Here is a 27,132-nt window from a genome sequence, read left to right as displayed (position 1 = left end):
AGAAGAATAAACTAAAAAAACTTAAGAAATTAAGAAAAAAATAGGAAGAGACTGGTTGTGGATCCCCTTATATTAAATTTTTTAATCCCCATTAAGCTAAATTGAAAAGATATTGAACCTAAAGTTGTGGGCTTTTGCTCAAATAATGAACCATAATTGTATGAAGCAAAAATATATTAGAGAGTTTAGATTAATAAATAGTATTTTGGCTTACCTAGTCTAGTCTTCTTATTTATTTTATTTAATTTGGTCTCAATGTTAATAAAATATTCAATTTGTGAAACATAATAACGTGAAAGACTACTTTCCATTTAATTAGCACTAAAATCCTTAAAAAACATGTTAACTATTTTAATTTACACATAATACAATTTATAACCAATGCATACTCACAATTTATAAAACTCAAGGCCATTTACCCCACTAGAAAGTGTAACCTTGTTGAATTTTTAAAATTAAAGATAAAATTGAACAAAATAAATAACTAACAGGACAACAAAAGTAATCAAACCTAATATTTAATTAACTCCTATATTTTCATTACATGGTCTTGTGGATGTTATACATATTGTCAATACCATCATTAACATGGTCTCATTATAAAATTAAAGATTTATTTGATATGAGATTCTTAATTTGAAGTGTTAAAATTGTGATGCTATTTTTTGAAGTAGATAATTTTATCCAATCATGACTTATATTTTACACAATTTTTTTTTTTAAAGAAAGATGTATTTTGATTTAATATAATAAATTTTAATTGCAAAATTGGACGTACAAATATACAATGAGAATGTGATACATTTTGATTTTATAAATATTAATAAAGAAACTGATAACTCTCCTAATGTTGTCATGAAATGTTGGAATGAGAAAATGTTGAACAAATTGATTATATTGTGAAAGTAGATTTGACCTACTCAACTTTTGTTAATCAGTCATAATGGTAAGGAAATCTAAATCACGATGAAACACAAAGGTAGAATATCTTATTACTAATAGCATATTTGTTTAGGAGTAAGTTTTGAAAAAAATATTTATATTAACTAAGATGAACTAATTGAAGTTGTGAATCTGATCAGATTCACAAGAATGTATGAATATTCATGAATTCTTGTGAAGTTGTTTTTTTTATTCATCTGATAAATAATTCTTGAATATTTTGGGAAAAAAAATTATTTGTGCTCCATTTTTTGGTTGAATTTTTTCTTAAACCCTTATAGGTTTTATTTTTTGTTACAAATTTTTTTAGGAGAAGTTTCTTACTCCAACCTATACTTATTAGTAAAGTATATCAAATATGATGTGTTGACTTATGATAATTTTGATGATGTCACGTTATGATTCTCTTATCTTAATATTAATCGAGATGTAAAGTATAAATATTTTTTAAGATTATTTTAAGCAAATTTACATTGTGAAATTGATTTTTTTTTAACTTTTTAAATATAATAATTAATTATAATAATCGATTATTTTTTAAATATAATAAGATTGTGTTGAATTTCTAAAAAATTATCTAATTGAAATTTCACATATAAGATTATGACGTTAGCTATATATAAACACTTGTTTTTACTGATAATAACTAACATACCAACTAATAACGAGTTAATGAAAAATTGTAATATCTTCAACTAAAAAAAAAAGATTTTATTTATTGAAAACTTAGTATACTAATTCTTTTAATGAATAATCAATTTAAAAAAAATCATTTTTTAAGACTCAAAACTTATATAAATCTAAAATATATGTAAAAAAAATATAATGAATTTGATGAATTGTTTTAAATTATTTTGTCTCCTTTTTTTTTTTCACGAAACGCATGGTACATTTTTTCTCTTCATCTCCTGGTCTGAATTCAACAGAATAGGTGAGGAATGATAAATCGTAGTTTAAAGAGAGTGCGTTAAGATATGATGTTAGTATTCCTTTAATAAAACTCATTTAATAGTGGAAAAAGAATGAGATGGTGGAAATCTGAAATGGAGATAAGATAAAATGACACATAATCAAAACAAGATACTAAACTCCTAACTAACTACTCATACATTCACTTCAATATCTCCTTTCCAACACTAATTTCAGTGGTGACCTTTCTCTTTATTTTTCTGGTCGGAATATTATTTTGTAAAAAAATTAAAAAATCCAAATCAGAAACCAAAAAAACCATTCTTCCACCCATAGGCATCCACGTGTCCAAAGTTGATTATCTTATCCGCGAGATAAGAGGCCACGGTGATCCTCTCAATCCTCCAAGAGCCCCTTCTCTTGCTCCTTAACATCACAAAAGAACACAAAAAAAAAACGAAACAAAAACAATATCACAACACAATCACATTCATTCCTCACTCACCGCAAAAAATGGCGTCCTTGCAGCATCCCACAGCTTCCCTCCAATCCAAACACGTCCTAATCCCCGGAAAGCCCCTCGCCCAGAAACCCACTCACACCGTCTCCCTGCCCCGCTCCACCTTCTCCGCCCTCAAGCTCAAGCTCGCCGCCGCCACCCGCCGCTCCAACGGCGCCGCGGGCGCAAGAATGTCCGCCACGGCGGCCTCCAGCTACGCGTCGGCTCTGGCTGACGTGGCGAGCGCCAACAACACTTTGGACGCGACCACCTCCGACATCGAGAAAATCGACGAGCTGTTCTCGGACCCACGGGTGTCGGACTTCTTCGCGGACCCCACGCTGGAAGTGGAGAAGAAGCGGCAGGTGGTGGACGAGATCGCGGAGTCCTCGGGGTTCCAACCCCACACCAGAAACTTCCTGTACATCCTGGTGGACGCGCAGAGGATCGATCTCATTAATGAGATAGCGAAGGAGTTCGACCTGGTGTATAACAAGTTGACCGAAACGGAGTTGGCGGTGGTGACCTCGGTGGTGAAGTTGGAGTCCCAGCACCTGACGCAAATTGCGAAGCAGGTTCAGAAGCTGACTGGGGCCAAAAACGTGAGGATTAAGACCCTCCTTGACCCTAGTTTGGTGGCGGGTTTCACTGTGAGGTACGGCAATTCTGGCTCCAAGTTGATTGACATGAGCGTCAGGAAGCAGCTTGAGGACATTGCTGCTCAGCTTGAGTTGAGTGATCTCACACTCGCCGTATAACCCTATCATCTTATCTTTCTATTCCATTTCGTTTCCTATTATTTTTGGGCTAAGTATAATGTGTATGTATCTATGAGATATGATGAACGATTTCTCAAACTCTCTACAACCTTATAATACTTTCCTCGCCTTTATTTCTTAAGCTTTTTTCACGTTAATTTTATCTCCCAACTCCACTTTCTGATCACAAATCCAATCGCATGCATCATTAGACCTTATCCAACAAACCCCATGAACGTATTGCGGAAGGAACCATAATTCAAACATTCTTTCGACCTGTATTTGAGGATTTGTTTCATCGCAAATAAGTGCAAATAAGCTGGGATTAGTTTATTTTATGAAAATGGTTTTTACAATCTTTAAGGATTTATTAAAAGTATTTTTCATACTGAGTTATTATCTTATTTTAGTTACAATATATTTCAAGGTTCAGCATGTTTGGCGAGGAAAAAAACCAATTACCTCAATTCTCTATGGATTGTATCGGAGTTATCTCTTACTTATCTCCAAATCTTTCTTACTTTTTCCCTTTTTTTATGTATCCGCATATTAAAAATGGCTTTGAAATTAAGAGGGACAAGCACCTAAAACAAAAGTATTTTGGTGCTTGAATAACTTTTACAGTTGAACAGAACCTTTACTGCAGAGGTAAGAAAACAATGGATGAAAACACCCATCTAAATACTCAGAGGGTAAATGCAGCAGCAACATAAATCTCATCTCACTTATTGTGTTATGTTAACTGCAATGGGACTCCTAACATGGTGCTTCTTATCAGTCCACGTCAACCATCCGAATACGAAATCAGTGGTGCTTTCAGTTTTCTTCTTCAAGGTCAATGCCACTCTGAACTCCTTTTTTTCACCCTTTTTCTTGAACCTCAGTTTCCTAGGCTCAACCGAAACTTCAATTTGTGGTGGCCCTTTGATGCGCAGTTTATACGTGCTTTCGGACCAACATTAGTGACAATTCGAGAGACATTCACAGAATGTCCAGGGCCAAATTCAGGAATTGTGATTGTTGGATAATTGAAATCTGCTAAACTGAACGACTCTGGACAAGTGTAAGGCTTGTGGTTGAAGATCTTAAGCTGGGAACTGTTGTAGCCACGACCGCACAAATAGTTCAAATAATCAGTAATATTTAGGTCATATACAAGTCCAGGGTCCACAGCACTGTTAGGTTTAATGTGCCCTGCACCATAGTGAAATGGACTTGCCTATATATATATATATGTGTGCATGTATATATTTAGTTTACCTGAGATCATGATTGCTGACTTTATAGCAGCTGGGCTCCAATCAGGATGAAAAGGGCTTTGAGCAGCCCAGCAAGGCCAGAAACATGAGGACATGACCTGTAGGAGACATGGCTTCACTATAAGCAGCTATGATGTTGAATCTGGGTGCAGGGACATCAGGCTGAAACAGAAAGCAAAAAATTACAGTGTGTTATACAACTGGTTCATCTTTTGAATTAGACTTAAATACATATTTTTCTAATAATAGATCACTTTATATTTAAGTCCTAAAGGGCGAGTGAGTGAGTGGTGAGTGGTAAAGTCATCATCAAATCAAACAGTTGAACCTTGAGGATTGCCGGCTCAATAGGATTGGGGCACCTTGCTGAAAATGAAGCCACACTCGGAGCTGGCTTCACACCAAATTCTGTTTTCACTCTGGAAATATAAGCCACAGGAGACCTGATAATACAAAATGTTAATTAAGAAAAGGTCCAACCCGGAAATAAAAACTCATGAAAACTGAGGCATGAGGAAGTTACTTGGTGGTGCTGATGTAATTGCAAAGGTCCTGAATTTCCTGCAGAAGCCATTATGACTATGCCACTGGCAACTGCATGGAAGGACCCTATGGCGATAACGTCTTCGAATTAATCTTGGGCCTTCGGGGCACCCAAAGACAATGAAAGCACTTCAACCCCGTCACTTAATGTCTGCATCAGAACATCCACCACTGAAAAAGATAAGATTTGGCCAACACACCTTATATGCTGCAACTCGAGCTTTGGTGATCCACCACTTGCTTTTCCATTTCCAATGCCAAAAACATTAGCTCAAGGAACAAAGAGTGGTGTCAAAGGGAAATTTTCCTTGATAAAAATACCAAACACAGTTAAACAAATGAAACTCCTCACGATGCAATGCAAGTGATGCCTTGCCACCAAACATCTGTTTGACTAATACTTAACGAACATATATGAACACGGAAAGACTCATCACCACTAGGGATCGATGTCATATATTATTTGTTTGGAGAAATTAGGAAGAGTAAAAAGAATGAACCTGTTGCATTGAAATTTATCTTTGGTATTTTTGTGTGTTTGACATATTCGGCGCCATCGTTTGCCTTATCCCTTCGTCACTAAAACTCTTAGATTCAGGCCGAACACCTGTATGACAAGTTTTGACATTGATCCGAAAATTTATTACAATAAGCTGGCAGTAGAAGAAAGAACATTAAGAGCTTCATGAAATGTATCATATTGCATCAGTACTAAAAGTAAAACAAATTGTTTTTTTAATCCTACATCAACTAAAGATTAGAATCTTATAGTATATAAGTGGCTGATAAAAAAAAATGACTACTAAGCCGATTTTAATATGGTATCACGAGGTGCCAGCGTGAGGGGATTGAGGAAGGAGAATATTAACTCTATAGTATTGGATGAATTTCAAAATAATCTTTCCTCTGAAAATATATGACATTAATAAATGGCTACAGATTTATTTCTTGAATATACATGTTTGTTTGAGTATCTCTTAAATAATCTAATTAATTTATTTTATTATTTATTGATACAAAATTAATATAATTATCATTTTTATCTCTACATTAAGCTTCAATAATAAATTTGGTCTAGTAATTTACAAATTCATAAACTCCACGTGTAATCTCAATAAGAGTTTTAGTCATCTTTGAATGTGTTATAAAAAAGAGAAATTTGAGTCAAATTTATTAACTCCGCAAACGCGCTTTAGAAATACGAAGTTTCGGAGCCATGTAAGAGCTTGAATACACCACAACCATCATCGCGCGGAGGAGGTAACCAAATATTGGCAGTTCGAAGAACAACCAGAAACAGAAAAAAAATCTAAAATCGTGTTTTGTAAATAAGACTCTGCATTTTGAAATTCTGTTTCTAAGCATCACTTGCTCATAACTGTAACTTTTTTAAAATTTAATATTTTTTAAATTAAAAAGAGATTTGGTTTGTTTTCATAAATTTGCTTACTATTCCTTATTTTTAGAAAGAAGACCCAAGAATGGTGCAACAAAGATGGTCTAAGTGACAAAAAAATGGAAGGTACTAAATCTTATCAAGGATTTAAGGTTTCATTTTCACCCATGCTGCAATGCAAAGTTTACGTTTGGAACCTATAAAGAGGTGGATATACCTACCATTAATTTGAGATTAATTTTGGATTTAATGGGAGGATCCCAAATATTTTTAATGGGATGAACGAGTTATTAATCTTTGATTTAAGTAGTAATTCACTATTGGAGTCTTTGCCTTCGTTGGAAGCTTAACTTCAACATTGAACACTTGGATCCTCCCATTAAGATAATTTCCATCAAGAACAAGCTTCTTTCTCGAAACCAAACATCACTAATAAGTAGTGACCCAACTCCGTCGTCGGGACAGTGTGCGTTGGTATGACAATTTCTCGCTTTTTGAACTCCCTCATAGTCTATCACAAACTTTGGATAATTTGATAATAATTATTTTTTTAATTTAGATAAATTTTACTTTCAAGAAGAATTGTAATGGAATGTTCTTGATATATACGTATATGGTACAGATATATAGCAGATGCATGCACTGGACCTTATAAGGTGCATGACAGTTACAGAAACGGAAAGAGTTAGTTAGTACAAGATTTGATACGCAGAAGCAATAAACCAAAGAGAGGAAGAAAGAAGAAAGGTTATGAAGAAGAGTTGGTGTGAGGTTGGAGTGGGTTTGCGACAATTTAAGGAATGAGAAGAGTTAGGCACAAGCAAGAGATGAGCAAAATATTAAGATAGAGAAACTAAGAGAATAACAAGAGTCACAATGAGAGGGAAACACATATTAGAAATGAGTCAATGACAAATGTTTTAATTTTTGTTTACATAATATAATTAAATTTAAAAAATTGTGTATAATAACAATTAAAATATTATTAATTCAATGGTTAAAAATTTACATTTTTAATAGTTAAATATTATACAAAATATACTTTAATTTTTATTAAAAAATAATTAAATTAATATTTTATTCATTATTTCAATTTATTGTATAAAATTATTTATGTTTATTTTGTAATAATAAATATTTGAAATTAATATTACTCCTTAAACTAATAATTCCATAAAATTTATTATTAATCAACTTTTTACTTATAATTTAAATTTTATATATAAGTTATTAATATATTATTTATTAAAATTTAAAACATTATATTATTTATTGATTTCTTTTCATAGAAAAACTTTTAAAAATATCCAAAGAAACTCACCAAATATCTATTATTATTTTTAATTTTAATTTGTTAATATAAAAAAATTATATTAGGAAATTTGACAGAGGGTAAAGTGGTTGTTGGATGCATGCTCTAGTTTCCTTTTCTAAAGGCAATGGAAAAGTCTAGGTTTTAATCTACTTGTGCTTCTGAATTTTCAAAGACAAACTCATTAGAGTTATTAGAATTTATAGGATTAGAAAGAGTTACCTCGTGTAATCATGGTGGGTTGGATTCATGAACATGCACAAGGATACATGCCCAAATATTTTAGGACCTATAATTGTTAGCCTGATTAGGATCCACAATGTATTATAGACCTTTCATTCTCTCTAATTGTCCTCCCCCAATTCTGAGTTGTTGCGAAAAAAACATTACATGAGAGATCTTGTGAGTTTTTACAAAAATTAGATTGAACATTTTACGGAGATGAAGGACACTTTTTTTAATTCAAACCATGATTCACAATCCCATCATAGGTGAATGTGATCACAATAAGGTAGATTGCGGAGTAATGAAGGTTGCGATAAAGCTCAAGGTTGCACAATGATGGATATTGCGTTTAGGGTTTACAAACATGGTCAAAGGCTCCCAAAAATTAAGAGTTCTGATTGGATATCAAATTTAGAAGGAATACTATTATGCTTCATTGTATCAGTTATGAGGTGGTTGGACCTATATGATTATTTAAAAATATGGATAACTAATTCTAAGGACAAAATTTCTATGATTATGGGATTGTTTCTAAATACATAAATCTAAAATTAATAGTAGAGATACAATTGTTATTTATGAGGGAACATAAATGCATATAAGTTAATATTTAAATAACATAAACAAATTGTGGGAACCGTTTGTATCAAAATGGCTAATGCGAGTTAATAGCAGGAAGGAAGGAGTGACGAACACTGCAAAGGTTGCTTTTAAATTTTGGTAACATTGATGTTGAAAGAATTCACAAGATCTTCCTGAAACGTGTTTAATCATAAACACCTGATGAACATTCACAATTGTTGATACATTCTCTTATAAAATTTTCAGAGAGGTTTCAACAAAACCATTATTGCAAAGATAAAATAACAACATAAAGCTTACAAAGGATTGAAGTTAACAACAATTGGACTCCTAACACGGTGTTTGTGATCAGTCCACGTCAACGACCCATATACGGAATCAGTGGTGTTGTCAGTTTTGGACTTCAAGGTGAATGAAACTCGGAACTCCTTTTTCTCACCCTTTTTCTCGAACTTCAGTTTGGTAGGCTCAACCCAAACTGCAACCTTTGGTGGCGCCTCAATGTGAACTCTATACAAGCTAGGGGACCCAACATTCGTAACAGTTCGAGAAACATTCACAGAATGTCCATATTTAATCCGAGGAATCGTGATTGTTGGGTAATTGAAATCTGCTAAACTGAATGACTTCGGACAAGTGTAAGGCCTGCTGTAGAACAACTTCAGCTGGGAACTGTTGTAGCCACGACCACACAAATAGTTTAAATAATCAGTAGTATTTAGGTCATATACAAGTCCAGGGTCTGCAGCATGATTAGGTCGAATGTGGCCTCCACCCAAGTCAAATGGTGTTGACTCGTTCTGTGCTGAAGTCCGGATACGCCTTCCAGAGTTATCTTTTGTAGTTGCTGCAAAATGCATGAAATTTTATAATTAGTGTGTGTCGAAAATTAAGTGAACAATTGTATTACTCTTGGCATACATATATAATATATATTTACCTGAGGTAATGATTGCTGACTTAATAGCAGCTGGGCTCCAATTAGGATGGAGGGCTTTCAGCAACCCAACAACACCAGCAACATGAGGACATGACATTGAAGTGCCAGAAAGCATATTGTAAGGAGTTATTGGTTGCTTAGATGCTGTGGAATCTGAGAGTTCACTATAAGCAGCAATGATGTTGACTCCTGGTGCAGTGATATCAGGCTGAAACACAAAACAAAAATTTGCAGTTATATAATTATGAGTGTTGATTTGTTCACAATCATACCTACACCAGATTAGAGCTGCAAAGAGAAACAACTCTTTATTGTAAACTAAAGTCTTTCAATTTGCTGTTGTTAAAGTAAGTTTTCCTACAATTATTTCATATTTAAATCCTAAAGGGTGAGTGAGTGGTGAGGTGATCATCACAGGAAACACTGAACCTTGAGGATTCCTTGGTCGAGGAGATTGGGACCCCTTGATGAAAATGCAGCCATAACTGGAGCTGGCTTCATACCCAGTTCTGTTTTCGGTCTAGAAATATAAGCCATGGGAGACCTGATGACATAAAATGGTATATATAAGGCCCTAACCATGAAATACAAAAAAATTAACAAGCTTGAAGTAAGATACGAGAGAGAGAATTACTTGGTAGTGTTGATGTAACTATAAATGTATCTGCCACTCTCGTAGTTAACATGTGTAGCAGGAAGCACATGTGAGTCGGATATAATTTCATTTCCTGTTAGCTGATCATTAGCCACAATCATCCCAACAGCGCCTAAACTGGCAGCTACCATACCCTTCTCTACTCTACCATTTATACCGCGAAGACAGAGCAATATCTTCCCCTTCACCTTCCCAGCATCAAGAGTGTTGTTCAAGCAAAAAGGGCTACAAGAATGGACTAGATTACAAGAGAGAACAACAACCCAAACATGAATTTAATTTACAAGATGAAGATGGTATGAGTATTTTTACCCGTCGGAAGAAGATGCAGATTTAGTTAGTGCTTCGGCACTGCTGATCAATGGGTACTTCTTATTAGATGGTAAGCTAAACTCTGAAAGGCTAGCTCCCTAACAATAACAAACAAAAAGGAGGGTGGGTCAGTGCCTCATTTCTCATGAAAAGAAACAAAAAAACAAAGACAAAATCAAGGTTCTATGTATATAAACAATATACCTTCAAGATTTTGTTGTTACCAAGTACAACGTAACTAAAGAAGTCTCTATCCATTGTGCTTGCTCCAACTGTGAGAGTCCATGGTTCATTGTTGGATACAGATCCAGGAACAGGTCCTGAATTGCCAGCAGAGGCCATTATAGTTATGCCGTGGGCAACTGCATGGAAGGACCCTATGGATATAGCACTTTCAGAAAACTCCGGTGGATTATCTGAACCCAAAGACATGGAAATCACATCTACACCATCACTTATGGCAGCCTCAAAAGCAGCAAAAATATCTGCATCAAAACATCCTTCAGCCCAGCACGCCTTATAGGTTGCAACTCGAGCTTTTGGTGATCCACCTCTTGCAGTTCCATTGCCAAACCCAAAAATGTTAGCTCCGGGAACAACGCTACCACCAGCTGTTGATAAAGTATGTGAACCATGACCTTCATTGTCGCGTGCACTAAGCATCGACACGTTCAGTTTTTTACCAACACTTGCCTCATACCCTTTGTAAAAAAACCTTGCTCCAATAAGCTTCCTACATACATATTATAAATTTTAAATTAGTTCAAATACTAAACACGATTAAAACTCAAGTTTCACAGGGAAAGAACGATTTTGTGTATGAGATGACAGAACGAACCTGTTGCATTTAAAATGACCTCCCTTTTGACAGATTCCGCGCCACCTTTTTGGGATGGGTCCAAACCCTTCATCACTAAAACTCTTGGATTCAGGCCAAACACCTACCACACGTCACAGCATCAATGAAAGAGGGTTCATACTTGGCAATGAAGATCTATTAAGCTTCATAAAAATGTCAAAGCATTTGAACACTAACTTATCTCGATCCTTTCTTTTCCTTGATTTAACTGTTAAAGAGTTACTCATTAAAATAATTAAATTAAAAAATAACTCACTTAAAATTCGTAATTACTCTGATTCATAATTATCTAAGTGTAAAGCTTTTACAATATAAACTCCTAAAAACTGTAGTGTACTTTGTTTTACTTATTTTATATAATCTTTTTTGTTGTAATCGGGAATAAAAAAATCATATATAAGAAGACTCCACACAGAACTCCAAGATTAAATTGTTGAATACAACTACTTATAGAACTTATTTATGTGAAATATTCAATAATTTATAAATGTAATGATAAAAATATGTGCATGTTTTTTTATTAGAGTTTACTTTGTTAATTCATAAATATTTTATATAAACCATATACTATATATATATATATAATAACATTTAAGAAAGAGAAAAATAGAAAATAATTATAACCATATGTAATCAACAAAAGTACGATAGTATGAATTTTCGTATTAATCGTATAAAATGTTTATTAAGACTGATTTTTATTCAGATTCATTTTGTAACAACAATAGTGGTACTTAAACAAAAGCTGAAGGATAATATTAAAATAAATTAGAAAAAAAAGCTTTTGATTACTTATATTGGCTTTTTCAAAATGCAAAAGAAAAACACAATTTACCTGTATCTATATTTGCAATAATGACATCTTCACCCTCAGTCTTCGACCATAGTGAGTGAGGTGGAAACACACCTTTTCTTTCTAACCCAAGGAAGTTCCATGAGTGTGTTGTGTGCAATTTTCGTTCTTTGTTTAAGAAAACTGATATCACATTTGGGTTCTCTACATGCATAATAAACAAGAGTTACAAAATTGAAATAACAATTTCTCAAATAATCCATAGAAGACATTTTGCATAGAATAAATGCACATACTTGCAACATTAGCTGCTTCATCTTCATCAAGAACTGCAGCAAACCCATTAATATATCTATTATAAGAATAAAAGATTGCTTCCTTGGCCTTTTCGATGCTGTGAAAAACAAGAAGAAACAACATATAGTCACTCTATATTTGGTTTTTTCAATAAGTATTTCATAAAGTTGGGATAATTCTATACCTTCCCACATAAGATCCAAGTAAATCATAGTGAGAGTTTGTGACAGATTCAAGAACAGCTGAAGAAGGATTTGGACCAAGAGAATGTGATCCTAAGTATACAATATAGGACTGACAAAACAAAATAAAACTGTGTTAGGTAACACTTTTTGTGGCATCACAAGAAGCTTAAAATAAGTTTCAATGCTAAAAACTAGAGAATTATTGAATAATAAGCTTGCCTGTTTGAGTGCTTGGATATGATCTTGCAGAAGAATGCAAATAAGAAGTAAAAATAAGACATGAGAAATGGATCGTGCCATTGTTACTATGGTGAGTTGTTTTGTTTTGCACAATAAATCTGAGAGCTCTGCACGGTTTTTATACTTTCCCTTGCTTATATCACTATTATTATGTAACACTTAGCAAATTAAAACAACTTGGTCCCCTGTTTCAGTATTCCAAATTGAGCCAACTATGTTCAATGCTTCTTAAAACAAGGATTGTGTTTAATAATAAATTTAATGAATAATCAATTTCTTCAAAATAATAATAATTAATAATCAATTTTGTTTTGTTAACAAATCATATCAATATGGCATGTATAGTAATAATAATAATAATAAAAAAGATACATAGAATGAAATGAAAATTACTCAAATTAAGTTAAATAATTATGTTTCATTCTTCTATATCTAATTCATAATTAATAATAATAGTAGTAAAATACAATGATAGAATGAATTGGTAATTACTCCAGAATGCATCTTCATAAATTGAAATTAATTTTTATTTCATGGAATGTTTTAACTCAATAGTTTATTATTTATGAGACCATGCTTATGATAAATAGCTTTATTCGAGAGAGGTGTTTATATTTTTTTATCCTACTTATATATATTGTTAAATTTTAATTTTAAATAAATTGACTTTATTTTACATTGATTAAAATAAATTAATATTATTTTATGCTAAGTAGTTATTAAGTCAAATGAAATATTTATTTTGTTTAGTTTCTTAAATAGTCAACTCTTGTAATTAATTTTATTAAATATAATATTACTATTACAAAAACCGTTTATCATTTAAACTATTTTAAATTTTCAGATTCCTAAACTAAATATTCCAAATATTTTTATTTTTTATTTACGTCTTATACATTCCATGTATTTATAAATAATATCCATTTAATACACAAAACACGTTGACACAAAACACGTGGAGAATCCAATATTAATGATAATTAATAATCTTTAATCAGTGTATAGTATAAAATATTTAAAAATTACAATCTAATTTTTTAAATAATTATAAATTTTAGTAATCATATATATAAATATGTTATAAAAAATAAAATACTTTAATATCATATTATGATCAATTATCAGATTTTGTTAACTCGGGTGAAACAATATATATTACATTACAAAAGATATATTTTATTATATTAAATGAATGATATAATTTTGATAAATCTAAAAAAGATTTTAGTAGATTTAGAATTAACGACTCGTTTATATTTTAGTAAGTTTCAATTTATTGTGATATAATTATGTGATGTGTGCATTTAGTGTGGATGGTGAGATTAATAGAAATTAAGTATTGAGTTGTTGGACTTTATTAGATTTATTTATTTTTTGGTTAGCCTTAAGTGGTTGGACTTTTATGTGAGTTGAACATAAATAGAGGCATTTCTTTCTCCACCTCCATACATTTTTCTAAATCTTATAAACTTAAAAAAATTATTTTGTTATTTCTAGATTATATAATTAAAAAAATTAAAATTGTACTATCTGAATGTTATTTTTGACTTCGGAATTATGCAACAATATGAAGTCATTTTTTTTTTCTAAACAAAGACCTTTTAAATTGCATAGTTTGAAAGTTGTTTTCGACTTTTGAATTGCACAATTTGGAATAGTGTAATACGAAAGTCGAAAATGATTTTTGAATTATAATACAATATGAAGTCATTTTTTTTCTTCTAAAAAATGACCTTTTAAATTGCATAGTTTGAAAGTTGTTTTCGACTTTTGAATTGCACAATTCGAAATAGTGTAATCTGAAAGTCAAAAATGATTTTTGAATTGTGTAATTTAGAAGTAAAAAATGACTTTAAATTGTGCAATCTATAAGTCTTTTTTTACGAAAGAAATTACTTCTAGATTATGCAATCTAAAATATAATTTTGACTTATAAATTATACAATATAAAAATGATTGGGAACTTTTATAGTTACGATGTACAAAAGAAATGTACCAAGGTGAAGGAAGAAATTACCTAAAAATAGAACTCTAAAACAAGTAGCTAGTGGGTGAGCTTAGCAAAATGTTATGTGCCTTTTGTAACTTAGGAAGTTCTTTTTTCTTGTCTTCTAGATAGAGAAATACCATATTTATTTATATTCCTCTCTTCACCTCACTGGTGCAAGAAATATTAAAAGACGGCAACTATTTTTGATTTAAAATGGTGGCTTTATAACTGCATTTGTTGTACACGTAGTTATAAATACAAGAGATAAAAAGACAACTAATAGTTGTCATTTATAAATGCGGCTAATAGCCGCATTCTTATTTGATTTTTTTTTTAAAAGAAGGAAAACTCTAAACCCTAAGGCAGCGATGGCGGAGGCAGTAGCAACAGAGTAGTGGTGATCTTCGCCAATACAAGAAAACAAACAAAGGAGCGATAGTGGCTGGTATTTTCTTTTTCAAATAACCGATATAAAATTACTATATTAGTTACTACAAGAAATGATTGATTTATCGATAAAAAAATATTGACAAATTTGAGTATGTCGATAATTTTTTAATTGTCAGCGGATTTATATTACTGACTGATTTTACTAACGAATATAAAAATAAGAAATTTTATAATATATGTGTTTAACCGTCATAAATTGAAGAAAACATTTAATGAATGTTAAGACGATAAAGTTGCATCGACACCCAACAATGGTCAACAAGTATATAAGCATGTATAAAACATTAACATTGTGTTCGGAAAGACACAAAGAAGACAATTGAGAAGAATATTTGGAAGAAACGATCAATATTCTTTATTCTTCCATATTGGTACAAATTAAATGTTAGGCATTGTATAAATGTGATGCTTGTTGAGAAAAATATTTGCGATAGTGTAATTGGAACATTGCTCAGCATAAAAGGAAAGATAGAAGATGGAGTTAAAGCACAACTAGATTTGGTTAAACCAATAGAAATTCCTAAGACTCGACATGATGGGAGATGTGAAGGTAAAAGTACTCAAATGTGAAGATTAAGAATGTAAGTAAAAAAAAAAGTGGATCAACCACATTTGTACATATTGAACAACATTGATGAGGTTATTCCCTACATTCACAACACTTCAAGAAATCAAGGCAGCACACCCCTAGATAAATGAAAATTGGACATTGAATGAACAAAACATGACATTCTTAGCTTTGTTTAAGAAAAATGTTTACAATGAACCTAATGTTTTATATACACTATTGAGACTTGCACGTTGACCTAATAATGACGTGATTACATATGGTGGATAAGACATTAACAAATTCTATTTCTATTCTAAGATAAAAGATGACAAAAATAGAGTTCAAAATAATGAGATTATCATTCAAACTGAGGTTGTGCACTTTGCTAGTTCTAAAGACAAAAAAACTCATTACAACATATGAGTTACTTTGGAGTCATATATAACATCTGAAAAATTGATTATGTGACTTTTAGAATGTCAGTGTTCAAGTGTAAATGGATAGATGACAATACAAGTATGTGGACAGATGACTACGATATTTACTTTAATGGATCTAAACAAGATAGGTATACAAATGGACCATTTATTCTGACACGTCAAGCAAGACAAATATTTTATGTCAACAATCAATCTAATGACAACTTTTGAGGGAAGAAGCATTCATATAACTCACGACGATGACTCTCTAGATATGCAGGAGATGTTGTCTTTCTCATCAAGAACATTTTTTTGTCAATATGGACAATGAAGTGGACGACATGCATGCTATCAGGAGTGATCATGATGAAGAGATTTGAGAAAATATAGCTTCTTAATAGGTGTTTATTAATAAGTTCATACTTTTATTATTGTAAAATATTTTGTGAAATGACTTATTGAGATTGTTATTTTTCAAAATTATGTCAGACTCAAAATCTATAAATGAAAAAAGCGTACTAGGTATCATCGACTCCTAGACAAAAGTAACATATCTAAATATAAGATAATTTATATTTTAACTTTATGAACACGGTATAATCACATAATTTATATTTTAACTTTATGATCACGGTATAATCACATAATTTATATTTTAACTTTATGATCACGGTATAATCACAAGGTAAAATATTTTATGTATTTAATTATCAATCTCTATCATTACAGGATGACACCCAAAAGTTAAGAGAATAATAAACTATTTTCCTTTTTCAATATAGATAGTTTAGTTTTATTTTATTGTTGATAAAAAATTTATGTTAGAAAACATGATTTTGTATAATTTTTTAGTTGAAATATTTAATTATTTCTATTGGAAACATTTTGTATTTCAAATTTTGGTATCAAACCAAAACAAATATTATTTAAAAAAAGTTGAATATTATTTGAAATATTATAATTGAAGCTCATTAGTTGTTGGTATGACTTATCGTATGGTGGAACATCAAACAAAAGGGTGCAAAAAATCTCAAATATTTGCAAGGTTTTCCTCTTCCTCAATATTCCAACCTTATTTAGTGACTAGTGATTGCTCTTATTAGTCTTCGTCTGACTTAGCAATGCTCTCATTTAGTGGAAGAGGTTGAAACAAAGTACAATTATTCATTCCTCTTTCAGGCTAAGTATCGTGTATTCACTATCTTGTAAGATTTCCAAATTTCATCCTCAAATCTCACAAAATCATTTTCTTTTTCTTCTTAAATCAAGTTTCTGCACATCAATCCAAAACATCAAACTAAAGTGTCAATTTGGGTAGCCTTGTTTTTAGACTTTGGTTTCTTTAAATTGTGTTGCTAATCACACATTATAGTAATATCCATAGCTATAGAGTTCTATCTTATTACGGATATACGTGATTCATTTTACAAGAAACCTAGTGTGATATGACTAAAATTTCCAAATTCCTTCAGAAAATCTGAATTTTTTTTCTTGTTATTAATAATGTTTAAATTTCAAACCATATCTCAGTATTTAATGAGTAACTATTAAATTCTAATTCAAAATCCAAATACCCATTTTGATTATGTATATTAATTAATCAAAATAAGCTTTAGAACTCTTACTAATAGACTTTTGAAATTTTATATCTGAAATGTATATTGACTTTTAAATATTTAATTCTAAAATAAACAATAAAATTTTAAATTTTAATTCCAGACTCTATAATTTATAAATATACTTTTAGAATATATAATTACAATTTTAGAATACTTAATTTTATTTGATTATACGCATCAAGACTGTGAATTTATATATGTGTTACATCCGACATTATTTCTGATTGATTTATTCTTGTATGATTTTCATATTATTTATAAATGTGGTCGCAAATTATATTCATAATGCTAATGCTATTATTATTATGAGTAGTAGTAGTATAAAAAAACACTTCATTATCATGGTGTATAGTTGTATTTTTATTATTAACTCATTTTATAAATAAAAATGCATAGGTATATTATTTGGTATTTTATGGAAGTTTGTTTATCATATAAAAATAAGATATCTATATTTATTATTTATTTATATTATATTAAATTATATTTTAATAAAAAAATAATTATATAGACTCAAATATTCTAAACACATATAAATGTATATTTTTTAATTTTCAGGTTGAATATTTTTCTAGTTAGTTTTTATTTTATTGTTTTAATTTTGTTATATTGTTTTCATTCTTTTTCAGATCATAGGAAACTCTATTATATATCGTTATAAAATATAGTTAAAACTATATTATTTTTAACAAAAAAATAGCAAAGATAATGAATGTTGCCAAGTAAAGTTCAACGAACGTTCAGCACCGACCAACTAAATCCAAAGAAAGCATTCGTTGCCATCGAGGGGGGTAAATATTTGCAATTTATCTTATATTCTGAGCATTAAAATGTCCGTGACTGAGACTAACCAGAATAAGTTGATTAAGAAAAACAAACATGTTACTAGTCATAATTTTGACTTAAAAGGCTTCTTGTTGGAGAAAATTAACATTTCATAATCTCTTCAGGTCTTCAATGATAAGAGTAACAAATTCTTGATCTTTCTACTGCCAAAGCATGTTCGAGAGAGAGTTGAGTAAAAGAAACACAAAATAGAAGAAAGTCAAAGTGGAATAATTCTGGGTATCCAAACAGCATATAACTCTTCTGAATTTGCCAAAACAAACAGTAGCACATGAAGATGAGGGTAGAAGGGTTCCTTAACATTAATCTGGTACCGCTGGTGGCGTGGTTGCTGAACTTCAACATCGTTTTTTGTTTTGCTCATATTCATGGCTTTGGGGACCAACCACTGTCAAAGATTGCTATCCATAAAGCTGTTGTGTCACTCCACACTGGCGCTTCCATCACTGCCGCCCCGTCGCTTCTCGGTACAAAGGTAACAACATTTTCCTTAAACTTCGCTAATTTAGCAAGAGGGCCGTAAAAAATTACAACTTTTTTTATTGCTTCAATTTTATAATTTTGGATTAAGTTTCACTGAATAGAAGATACATTATTAGATAGCCTACTATTGAAAAGCTAATCTGAACTTTAAAGTTAATGCAAGAAAGAGGAAGAAAGTCAACAGGTGTATTATAAGAGGTGGTAAATTAATTTTGTTTTTAAAAAATCTCATCGTCATCATAGACAAAAAGGTGAGATGATTAAAGTCTGTTCAGTTTTATTTATAAAGAATAATATAAACCTTTACTATATCAAGGGATGATCATAAGAAGAGAATAGATTTATTGAACAAAAAAGAGACTATTACAGTTAGGAATAGTGAGTTGGAAATTTTATAATTAGTGTATGTATTGTTACACTGTTTGCAAATAAGAGCACTGTCATAGTTAATTAATACCAATGAATTTTTTTCATTTTTATAAATGATTAGCCTTATAGTTTGGCTGAATGTAAAATTTCCAACCATTTAATCTCTGTTGTGTCTTGAACTTTACTCATTTGTAATTTGATGTGTATGATTTCAGGGTGAGGATACTCAATGGGTGACAGTAGATATTGATTACCCTGCCCCATCTGCTGCAGATGATTGGGTTGGAGTTTTCTCTCCTGCAAATCTCAAGTAATAATTACACATCTTCTCTTGATGGACTTATGTTGAATATTGCATAGAAGTTGGAACTCAACTCTGTACTTTACCAAGCAGTGCTCCTCAATAACTGAAATTTTCAAATCTAGTTATTTCAAAAGTCTGTGCTTCTAATTGTTGCTAGAAGAACTAAATGATAGTGTTATTTTCTAATGGCAGTTCATCAACATGTCCACCTGTGAGTAATCCAAAAGAAGAGATTCCGTATATATGCTCAGCCCCAGTTAAGGTATGTGTCATAGATGTCTGATTGAATTAAAATGCAGTTTAGATTAATTTTTTAAGTGACGCATTTCTCATGTTGTTTGTTTGAAACTTTGTACCAGTTCAAGTTTTTGAATTACTCCAATTCACACTATTGGAAGACAGGAAAAGCTTCTTTGAAATTCCAGTTGATCAATCAACGTGCAGATTTCTCCTTTGCTCTATTTTCAGGCGGACTACTAAATGTACTTCCAGACTCTTTCAACTGTTCTTATATTTGTTATCTCCCTCCCATTCTTACTAAATCATGCACATGCTAATTGATTCTCACCTTAGATGTAGCATTGCCTGTGAAAACTGCCACTATATTACACTTAGCACTCAATACCAAACCACCCTATCTTCATTCAGAGTATGTATATGATTTTATGGCTGAGTTGGAGTGATCTGATTGAACAATGCAGCCTAAGCTTGTTGCAGTTTCCAATTTCATATCGTTTGTCAATCCTAAGGTGCCTCTGTATCCACGACTTGCTCAGGGGAAGTCTTGGGATGAAGTAAGTTTACCTTGATATGATTTCTCTTATCTGATGCAATTCCTATATATGAAGCACACAACTAGCAATTATCATAAGGCAACATGTATAGATTTAATAGATTTTGAGTACAACCCTCCAGTGATGAATGATATCACTAGATTTTATAATTTGACATAATATTATGGAAATAGGAATTGATGCTATTACGACTACGAAATGATTTCAGAATTGTTCGGCCTGCTTATGCAGATGACAGTTACCTGGACTAGTGGATATCAAATAAATGAAGCTATACCCTTTGTTGAGTGGGGTTCTAAGGGTAAAACACAAGTGCAATCTCCTGCCGGAACATTGACATTTGGTCCTGACAGCATGTGTGGTATGGTTTATTTTGTCATAATGCCATCGCACAACATTTTTTTACTGCATACGTGGTCTGATCCAGTTAATATTTTTCAGAAACCTAACTGTTAAATGATTTTTTGCTTAGCATTCTGTAAATTGTCTAAACCCTTACTAGGAATCATCATGAGCATCAGTCTTTAGTGTTGTTATATTAAAACTGTCCAGAGTTGAACTTATGCAGCCTCGTGTCAAACTTTTCCACCCTGCACTGTCGTTCTTTCTTTCTCTCTTTTCGATCTGCATTTTTATTAAAATTGGCTTGTTTGTTCACTTTGAACCTTGATCATGCAAAACACGGGTTTACTGTTCTAGTTACTTTGAAACTGAATAAACTGAAATCTAATGTTTATTTACATCCTCCCTCCTCTTTACTGCCCCTTCTATAATGTTCCTCATAACGTGTCTTGAAAATATACTAAGGAGAACAAGCTTCTATTCCTGGAAGTTATACTAGAGTAGCATCCTATGAAATGGAGGGTGGGAGGGTAAGACAAAGAACTGAAAAATCGAAGTTTAAATAGAAGTGATTTTCTGTAAGCTAGTCCATAACCAGTAATGGTTTTCCTGTTAAAATAACCATAAAATCTCACTTTTCATGATCTCTGTACAATTTGCGACATTTCATCACGTCACCTAAAGCTTACCACCAAAAGAGTTGTAGTTCTCCAGCAACTGGGAGCAATTAAATGTTGAAATGTTAATTTTGTCTTAGTTATATGTTGGAAACTCATATACAGATTGCTGCTTTTTTATTCTTTTGAAAATGGATCTTCTTTCTAGACAAATTGGAAGTAGGCTTTTTGTATAGCTCTATAATGTGGTTCTTTGGTTATTCTCACTTGCAGGTTCACCTGCACGAACTGTTGGGTGGCGTGACCCTGGTTTCATACACACAAGTTTTCTAAAAAATCTTTGGCCAAACTTAGTGTATGCATTCAGATATTCATTTATTTTATACCACAATATGCTTGTTCTATAATTTTTAAATATATATAATATCATTTCAGGTATACCTATCGATTAGGGCATCTACTGTCTAATGGTTCTTATATTTGGAGCAAGAAATATTCATTTAAGTCATCACCTTATCCTGGACAGGACTCACTACAACGTGTTATCATATTTGGTGACATGGGGAAGGTAATGTAAGAAGAACACTCAAACTTTCTTTGAGAGGAAGAACCAAGTGTGCTCTAATTAAGTGCAATTATAGGCATATTTATGCATATGAACGAAGTAAGAATATTTACCTGTGATGGATTTATGAAGAAAAATAACTCAACCTTTTTACCATCTCTACTTATTTTTTATCACTCTACTCTAAATATCTTCTCTTCTCTCTACAATCTTGAAGATCATAAACTGTCAGACAATGATATTATCATAAACTGTTAGAGTGGAATTACATAGGTTAAATAGTCATAAGCTTCTTTATTAAATAAAATAAGTCATTGGCTGCTTTCTTGTCTATCTGGGATGTCTGCATTTGGTTACAATTGTTTCTTTTATTGACCCTTGTTTGCTGATGAAGCATTATTTTTTAATTTACTCTGCAATTGATTGATCAATTCAAGCGTTTCTTACAATGCTACATAACACAGTTGTCATCATTTATTGACTTTTACCCAAGTAACTTCTGTGGCTTGATTTCTCATGTTGCATTCTATGCCCATAATACCAAAAAAGAGCTCTAATTTTTTTATCCTTTTTCTTTTGACCTTTTGTTTTGTTTTGTGGGGTAGAGGAGTGGGCATTCTTTCCTTGGAGGACTCAACAGAAGCCAATTATAGAGTCAATTATGCTAAGTAATGTAATCATAGAATTGAAAATTTGGAATCCGTGTAAATTTCTGGCTGATGAATGGCTAAATGATCAGGTTAAAAATGATGAAGTTGTAAGCTGTGTTGAGAATGATTATCGATAAAAGCATTTGATTTTCTTTCATTTTGTTTCAGGCTGAGCGCGATGGTTCAAATGAGTATAATGACTATCAACCTGGTTCGCTTAACACCACTGGCCAGCTCATCAAGGATTTAGAAAATATTGACATTGTTTTCCACATAGGAGATATAACTTATGCAAACGGATACATCTCGCAGTGGGACCAATTCACTGCTCAAGTGGAACCAATTGCATCAACAGTTCCTTATATGATTGCCAGGTTTGTCCTATTGTCCACAACTTCTATTTGCAACTAAATTAAATTCATGTGTTATATATTAAACTAGAATTGTCTGATAATCCTGCAGTGGTAATCACGAACGTGATTGGCCCAACACAGGATCCTTTTATAACACTACAGATTCAGGTGGCGAATGTGGAGTTTTGGCCCAGAACATGTTTTTTGTTCCAGCCGAGAACAGAGCAAACTTTTGGTACATTCAGTTCCATGAAAAAAAATCAAATTTATGTAAAATCTCTTCTTTTATCAAGAGCTTTGTCAGTACTATAATGATTGTAAAGCTATTTTGATTGCAATACAAGCTAATTGATTCACATATCACTGCTAAATTTAATTAAGTTTTACATGAATATGTTTTATGTTACAAAAGTGGTTTAGTTGAATTAATTTAAACTCGGTGAGAGAGGTTTTCATAAAATGACTCGTGATATAAGAATGTTTTACTTCTGATATTCTAAACTGAACAACTGTGAGTTATAGAATGTAGTCTTATTTTTCATGACATATAAAAAATGAGATTCTAAATATGTAGGTACGCGACGGATTATGGCATGTTTCATTTCTGCATAGCTGACAGTGAACATGATTGGAGAGAAGGAACAGAACAATACAAATTCATTGAGCATTGTCTTGCAACAGTAGATAGACAGAAACAACCCTGGTTGATTTTTGTGGCTCATCGTGTGCTCGGATATTCTTCTGATTTTTGGTATGCCATGGAGAGCTCATTTGAAGAGCCCATGGGAAGGGAAAGTTTGCAGAGACTTTGGCAGAAATATAAAGTAGATATTGCATTTTATGGCCATGTCCATAACTACGAAAGGACATGCCCCATATATCAGGTAAAGATAAGAGCCTAATATGCATGACTTTATTTAATTCAAACTAACTTGCGCAGTTGAAAAGTTAATGATTTGTTACTTTCATTGTATGCTTTTCATGGGTGTTTTTTTTTATCCTTATCAAATTATTGAAATGGTCTATGGTTGGTTGCTTCATTCATTTTTTAATTTTTTAAGAGTGCAAGTACTATAAATGTAATGGTTAGCAATGATAATAAAATATTTTCCTCTGATTTATTCTAAAAAACCAACAATTGGTATCAGAGCAATCTTCTTGAGGGATCTGTGAGGTTAGTAGAGTGCATCAATGAAAGGAGGTTTCAATTTTTCAGTAATGTCTTTGATGGAGACAATTATCAAATGTGGGTTGTTCGTATGCAGTACCTAGATGCATTGGATTCATGGGAAGTTGTAGAAGAGAAAATTCAGTCCCTTCCAGAAAATTGGCACAAATAAAATCACAGAAGGAAAAGAAGATGAAAAGATCAAAGGCAAAAACATGGAATGCAAGTGCTGAATCTAATAAGGGAGTTTGAACTGCAGAGAATGAAGGAGTCAGGATCCGTAAAAGAGTACTCTGACAGATTTCTAAACACCCTGAAGCCTTTGTTGGCAATGCTTAGAAGTCTGTCAAAGTACTCTCTGACTCCTCCATTCTCTGCAATTCAAACTTCCTGATTAGATTCCGCACTTACATTCCACATCTTTTTTTTCCTTCTGTGATTTTATTTGTACCACAGTATTTTCTGGAAGTTACTGAATTTTCTCTTCTACAACTTCCCATAAATCCAATGGCTTCTAGGTAGGTCTCCATACGAACAGTTCACATTTGATAATTGTCTCCATCAAAGACAGGTGGTGCCATTGCTGAAAAATTGAAACCTCCTTCCATTAATGCACTCTATACTAACCTCTCACAGATTCCCTCTGATACCAATGGTTGGTTTTTTAGAATAGATCAGAGGAAAATATTTTATTATCATTGCTAACAATTACATTTATAGTACTTGCAGTAACTGACTTTTAAATGATTTTATGAGCAGTTACCTAAAAATATCACGTGCACTTATTTGCAGTTAAAAAAACAGAATTTTCAACAATTTGCTATTACTACGGTTATGATGGTGAGCTTTTAACAGCTTCCATACTAATGCCAATGTTTTTATGAACAAAATCCATATGCAGAATCAATGTGTGAATGATGAAAGGTCTCACTATTCTGGTGTTGTGAATGGAACAATTCATGTTGTTGCTGGAGGTGCAGGAAGTCACTTGTCAAATTTCAGTGAAGTAACCCCTAAGTGGAGTCTTTACAGAGACTATGACTTTGGGTTTGTCAAGTTGACAGCATTCAATCATTCATCTCTCCTCTTTGAATACAAGAAAAGCAGTGATGGAAAGGTCTATGATTCTTTCACCGTTTCAAGGGATTACAGAGATGTTTTAGCCTGTGTGCATGATGGCTGCGAAGCAACCACTTCTACAACTTGAACTGCTTTACTCACATGCAAGTTCTAATGCCTTTTCTTTCTTAAAAAAAAAGTGAACATTTTCTTATGTCTTTTCTTTCAAACCCAACTGCATTTTACGGTGCAGCATGTTGTGCCAAGGTGAAACTCCTCTATAAATATATGAAGTGAAGTGCAATGGATGCACAAACACGTAAAAAATGTTTTTCACAGTAAAAAAAATCGGTATTATTACTATACATCTATATTTTGTTTATATTCTTATGAGAAGAAAATTCCTGCAGAAGGAAAATAAAGTAATTATGATAAACTCTTCAAAGGAGTGTTATACTTCTTTTGGGAGGAATTGGCCAGACCTAAAAAAATTTAGAATTTACATTGGACTAAATGCTGTCCCTAAATAGAGATTCTTCATTTGTGTCAAATGAAGGAGTTTCTACATCTAAATGGTGAGTTATGCTTGAAGATGTTATTGCATTAACCCCAGAAGAAAACTGTTGAAAGTTATAACTTACAACCAAAGTCTTGGAACAAGTGTTACTGTTTGTGAAATGTGCGTAAGGGCTTGACGAGGGCTGCTTCTTCCTGCACCCCCATTTACTTCCATATGTTCTTGCAGCACCCATAAATTTGTTAATTTCATAAATATCCTTCTGAATTATCCAATCCGAAAGATACATAAATTTTAAATTTAATTTTGAATTATGTAATTGGTAAGGTGATTCCAGGTCCAATATTAACTTCTAGTTTGCGTTTACGTAATTCATAATATGTTATTTAAAATAATTGCTTATGGATTACATGATTCGGATTTAATTTGCAATTCAATATTGCCTTCCGATTTAATTCAACAGGTTTTTTAGAAACCGAAAAAATTCAATAGCACAATGATCACTCATAAACCAGTGCAAGAGAAGAATGAAAAAGAACTCAAACTAACATTTTCAACCATTCAATCACAAATGCACCGCAAAAGATACAAATTGTGTCAAAAACCACACAAAAATCCTTCAATGTAACAAGAAAGAATAAGGTATGTAACAGTGTAGGATTTTGAAGTTTTAATTATTTACTGAAAGAAAAAACGGTAATTCATATTTACAATGAGGTGCTGAAAGAACTTATGGGGTGCAAGAAGAAGTAGCCCTTGACGAGAGTTTGTTCATATTTAGATGAATATCTTGAATCTTATCGAAAATTAAACTTTGGAACTGGATCTCTGAAGTAAGTTTTTCAAGTTGGAGCTTGGATATGTTTGGAAAAAAAAAATAGTAAAACAGTTGAAACCTCAAATTTAATTTTTTTTATTGGAAGCTAAATTGACTCACTCAATTACAAGTCTTAGATATGATTAATTATTCAACAAACTGGTCAATATAAAATTCCTTTTAAAAAACTGGTAATATAAAATAAGCTTTTTATTATACAAGTTTATTTTGATAAACTAAAACTATATATACACTATTAAAATCACTGGTTAAATACATTATACGCATATGTATATGATTTTTTATATAAAATTTAATTTAATTATATGGACAAGAATATATTTTATGTAATTATTATTTTAACTTTTAGGTTTCACTTAATTTTAAACTTTTATCATTTTTTGTCTAAAGATTAATTTTTTATTTAAAAGATAATAAATAAATAAAGCAAAATTAAAGGAATAATTTCATAAAAATAAATAATATTAAACGATGGTGAATGATAACTTTTATT

General features: G+C 31.8%; 3 protein-coding genes and 1 pseudogene across 3 annotated transcripts; 2 read left to right on the top strand and 2 right to left on the bottom strand.

Annotated features, from left to right (window-relative positions):
• Positions 1–2,245: 2,245 nt before the first annotated feature.
• On the top strand, positions 2,246–3,250 carry LOC137807971 (ATP synthase delta chain, chloroplastic). Its single transcript, XM_068608851.1, has one exon. The coding sequence runs from the start codon at positions 2,365–2,367 to the stop codon at positions 3,106–3,108; it is 744 nt and encodes a 247-aa protein (XP_068464952.1). The 5' UTR covers positions 2,246–2,364; the 3' UTR covers positions 3,109–3,250.
• A 466-nt stretch (positions 3,251–3,716) lies between these two features.
• On the bottom strand, positions 3,717–4,941 carry LOC137805657 (subtilisin-like protease SBT5.3; annotated as a pseudogene).
• A 3,659-nt stretch (positions 4,942–8,600) lies between these two features.
• LOC137807972 (subtilisin-like protease SBT5.4) lies at positions 8,601–12,766 on the bottom strand. Its single transcript, XM_068608852.1, has 11 exons — positions 12,686–12,766; positions 12,466–12,575; positions 12,281–12,378; positions 12,027–12,188; positions 11,171–11,273; positions 10,537–11,065; positions 10,333–10,430; positions 10,000–10,245; positions 9,795–9,909; positions 9,366–9,573; positions 8,601–9,272 (listed from the first exon to the last, which is right to left on the bottom strand). The coding sequence occupies exons 1-11, from the start codon at positions 12,764–12,766 to the stop codon at positions 8,722–8,724; spliced, it is 2,301 nt and encodes a 766-aa protein (XP_068464953.1). The 3' UTR covers positions 8,601–8,721.
• Positions 12,767–18,561: 5,795 nt separating this feature from the next.
• Positions 18,562–25,647, top strand: LOC137807965 (probable inactive purple acid phosphatase 27). The gene is made up of 12 exons (XM_068608845.1): positions 18,562–19,055; positions 19,648–19,742; positions 19,929–19,998; positions 20,096–20,218; positions 20,438–20,530; positions 20,762–20,891; positions 21,763–21,844; positions 21,925–22,057; positions 22,873–23,078; positions 23,167–23,292; positions 23,632–23,941; positions 25,127–25,647. Exons 1-12 carry the CDS (start codon positions 18,852–18,854, stop codon positions 25,430–25,432), a joined length of 1,878 nt encoding a protein of 625 aa, XP_068464946.1. The 5' UTR covers positions 18,562–18,851; the 3' UTR covers positions 25,433–25,647.
• The last annotated feature ends 1,485 nt before the right edge of the window (positions 25,648–27,132 follow it).

Source organism: Phaseolus vulgaris, chromosome 3, assembly GCF_000499845.2.
Source record: "Phaseolus vulgaris cultivar G19833 chromosome 3, P. vulgaris v2.0, whole genome shotgun sequence".
In the NCBI taxonomy this organism is placed as follows: domain Eukaryota; kingdom Viridiplantae; phylum Streptophyta; class Magnoliopsida; order Fabales; family Fabaceae; genus Phaseolus; species Phaseolus vulgaris.
This window is presented reverse-complemented; position numbering and strand designations above follow the sequence as displayed.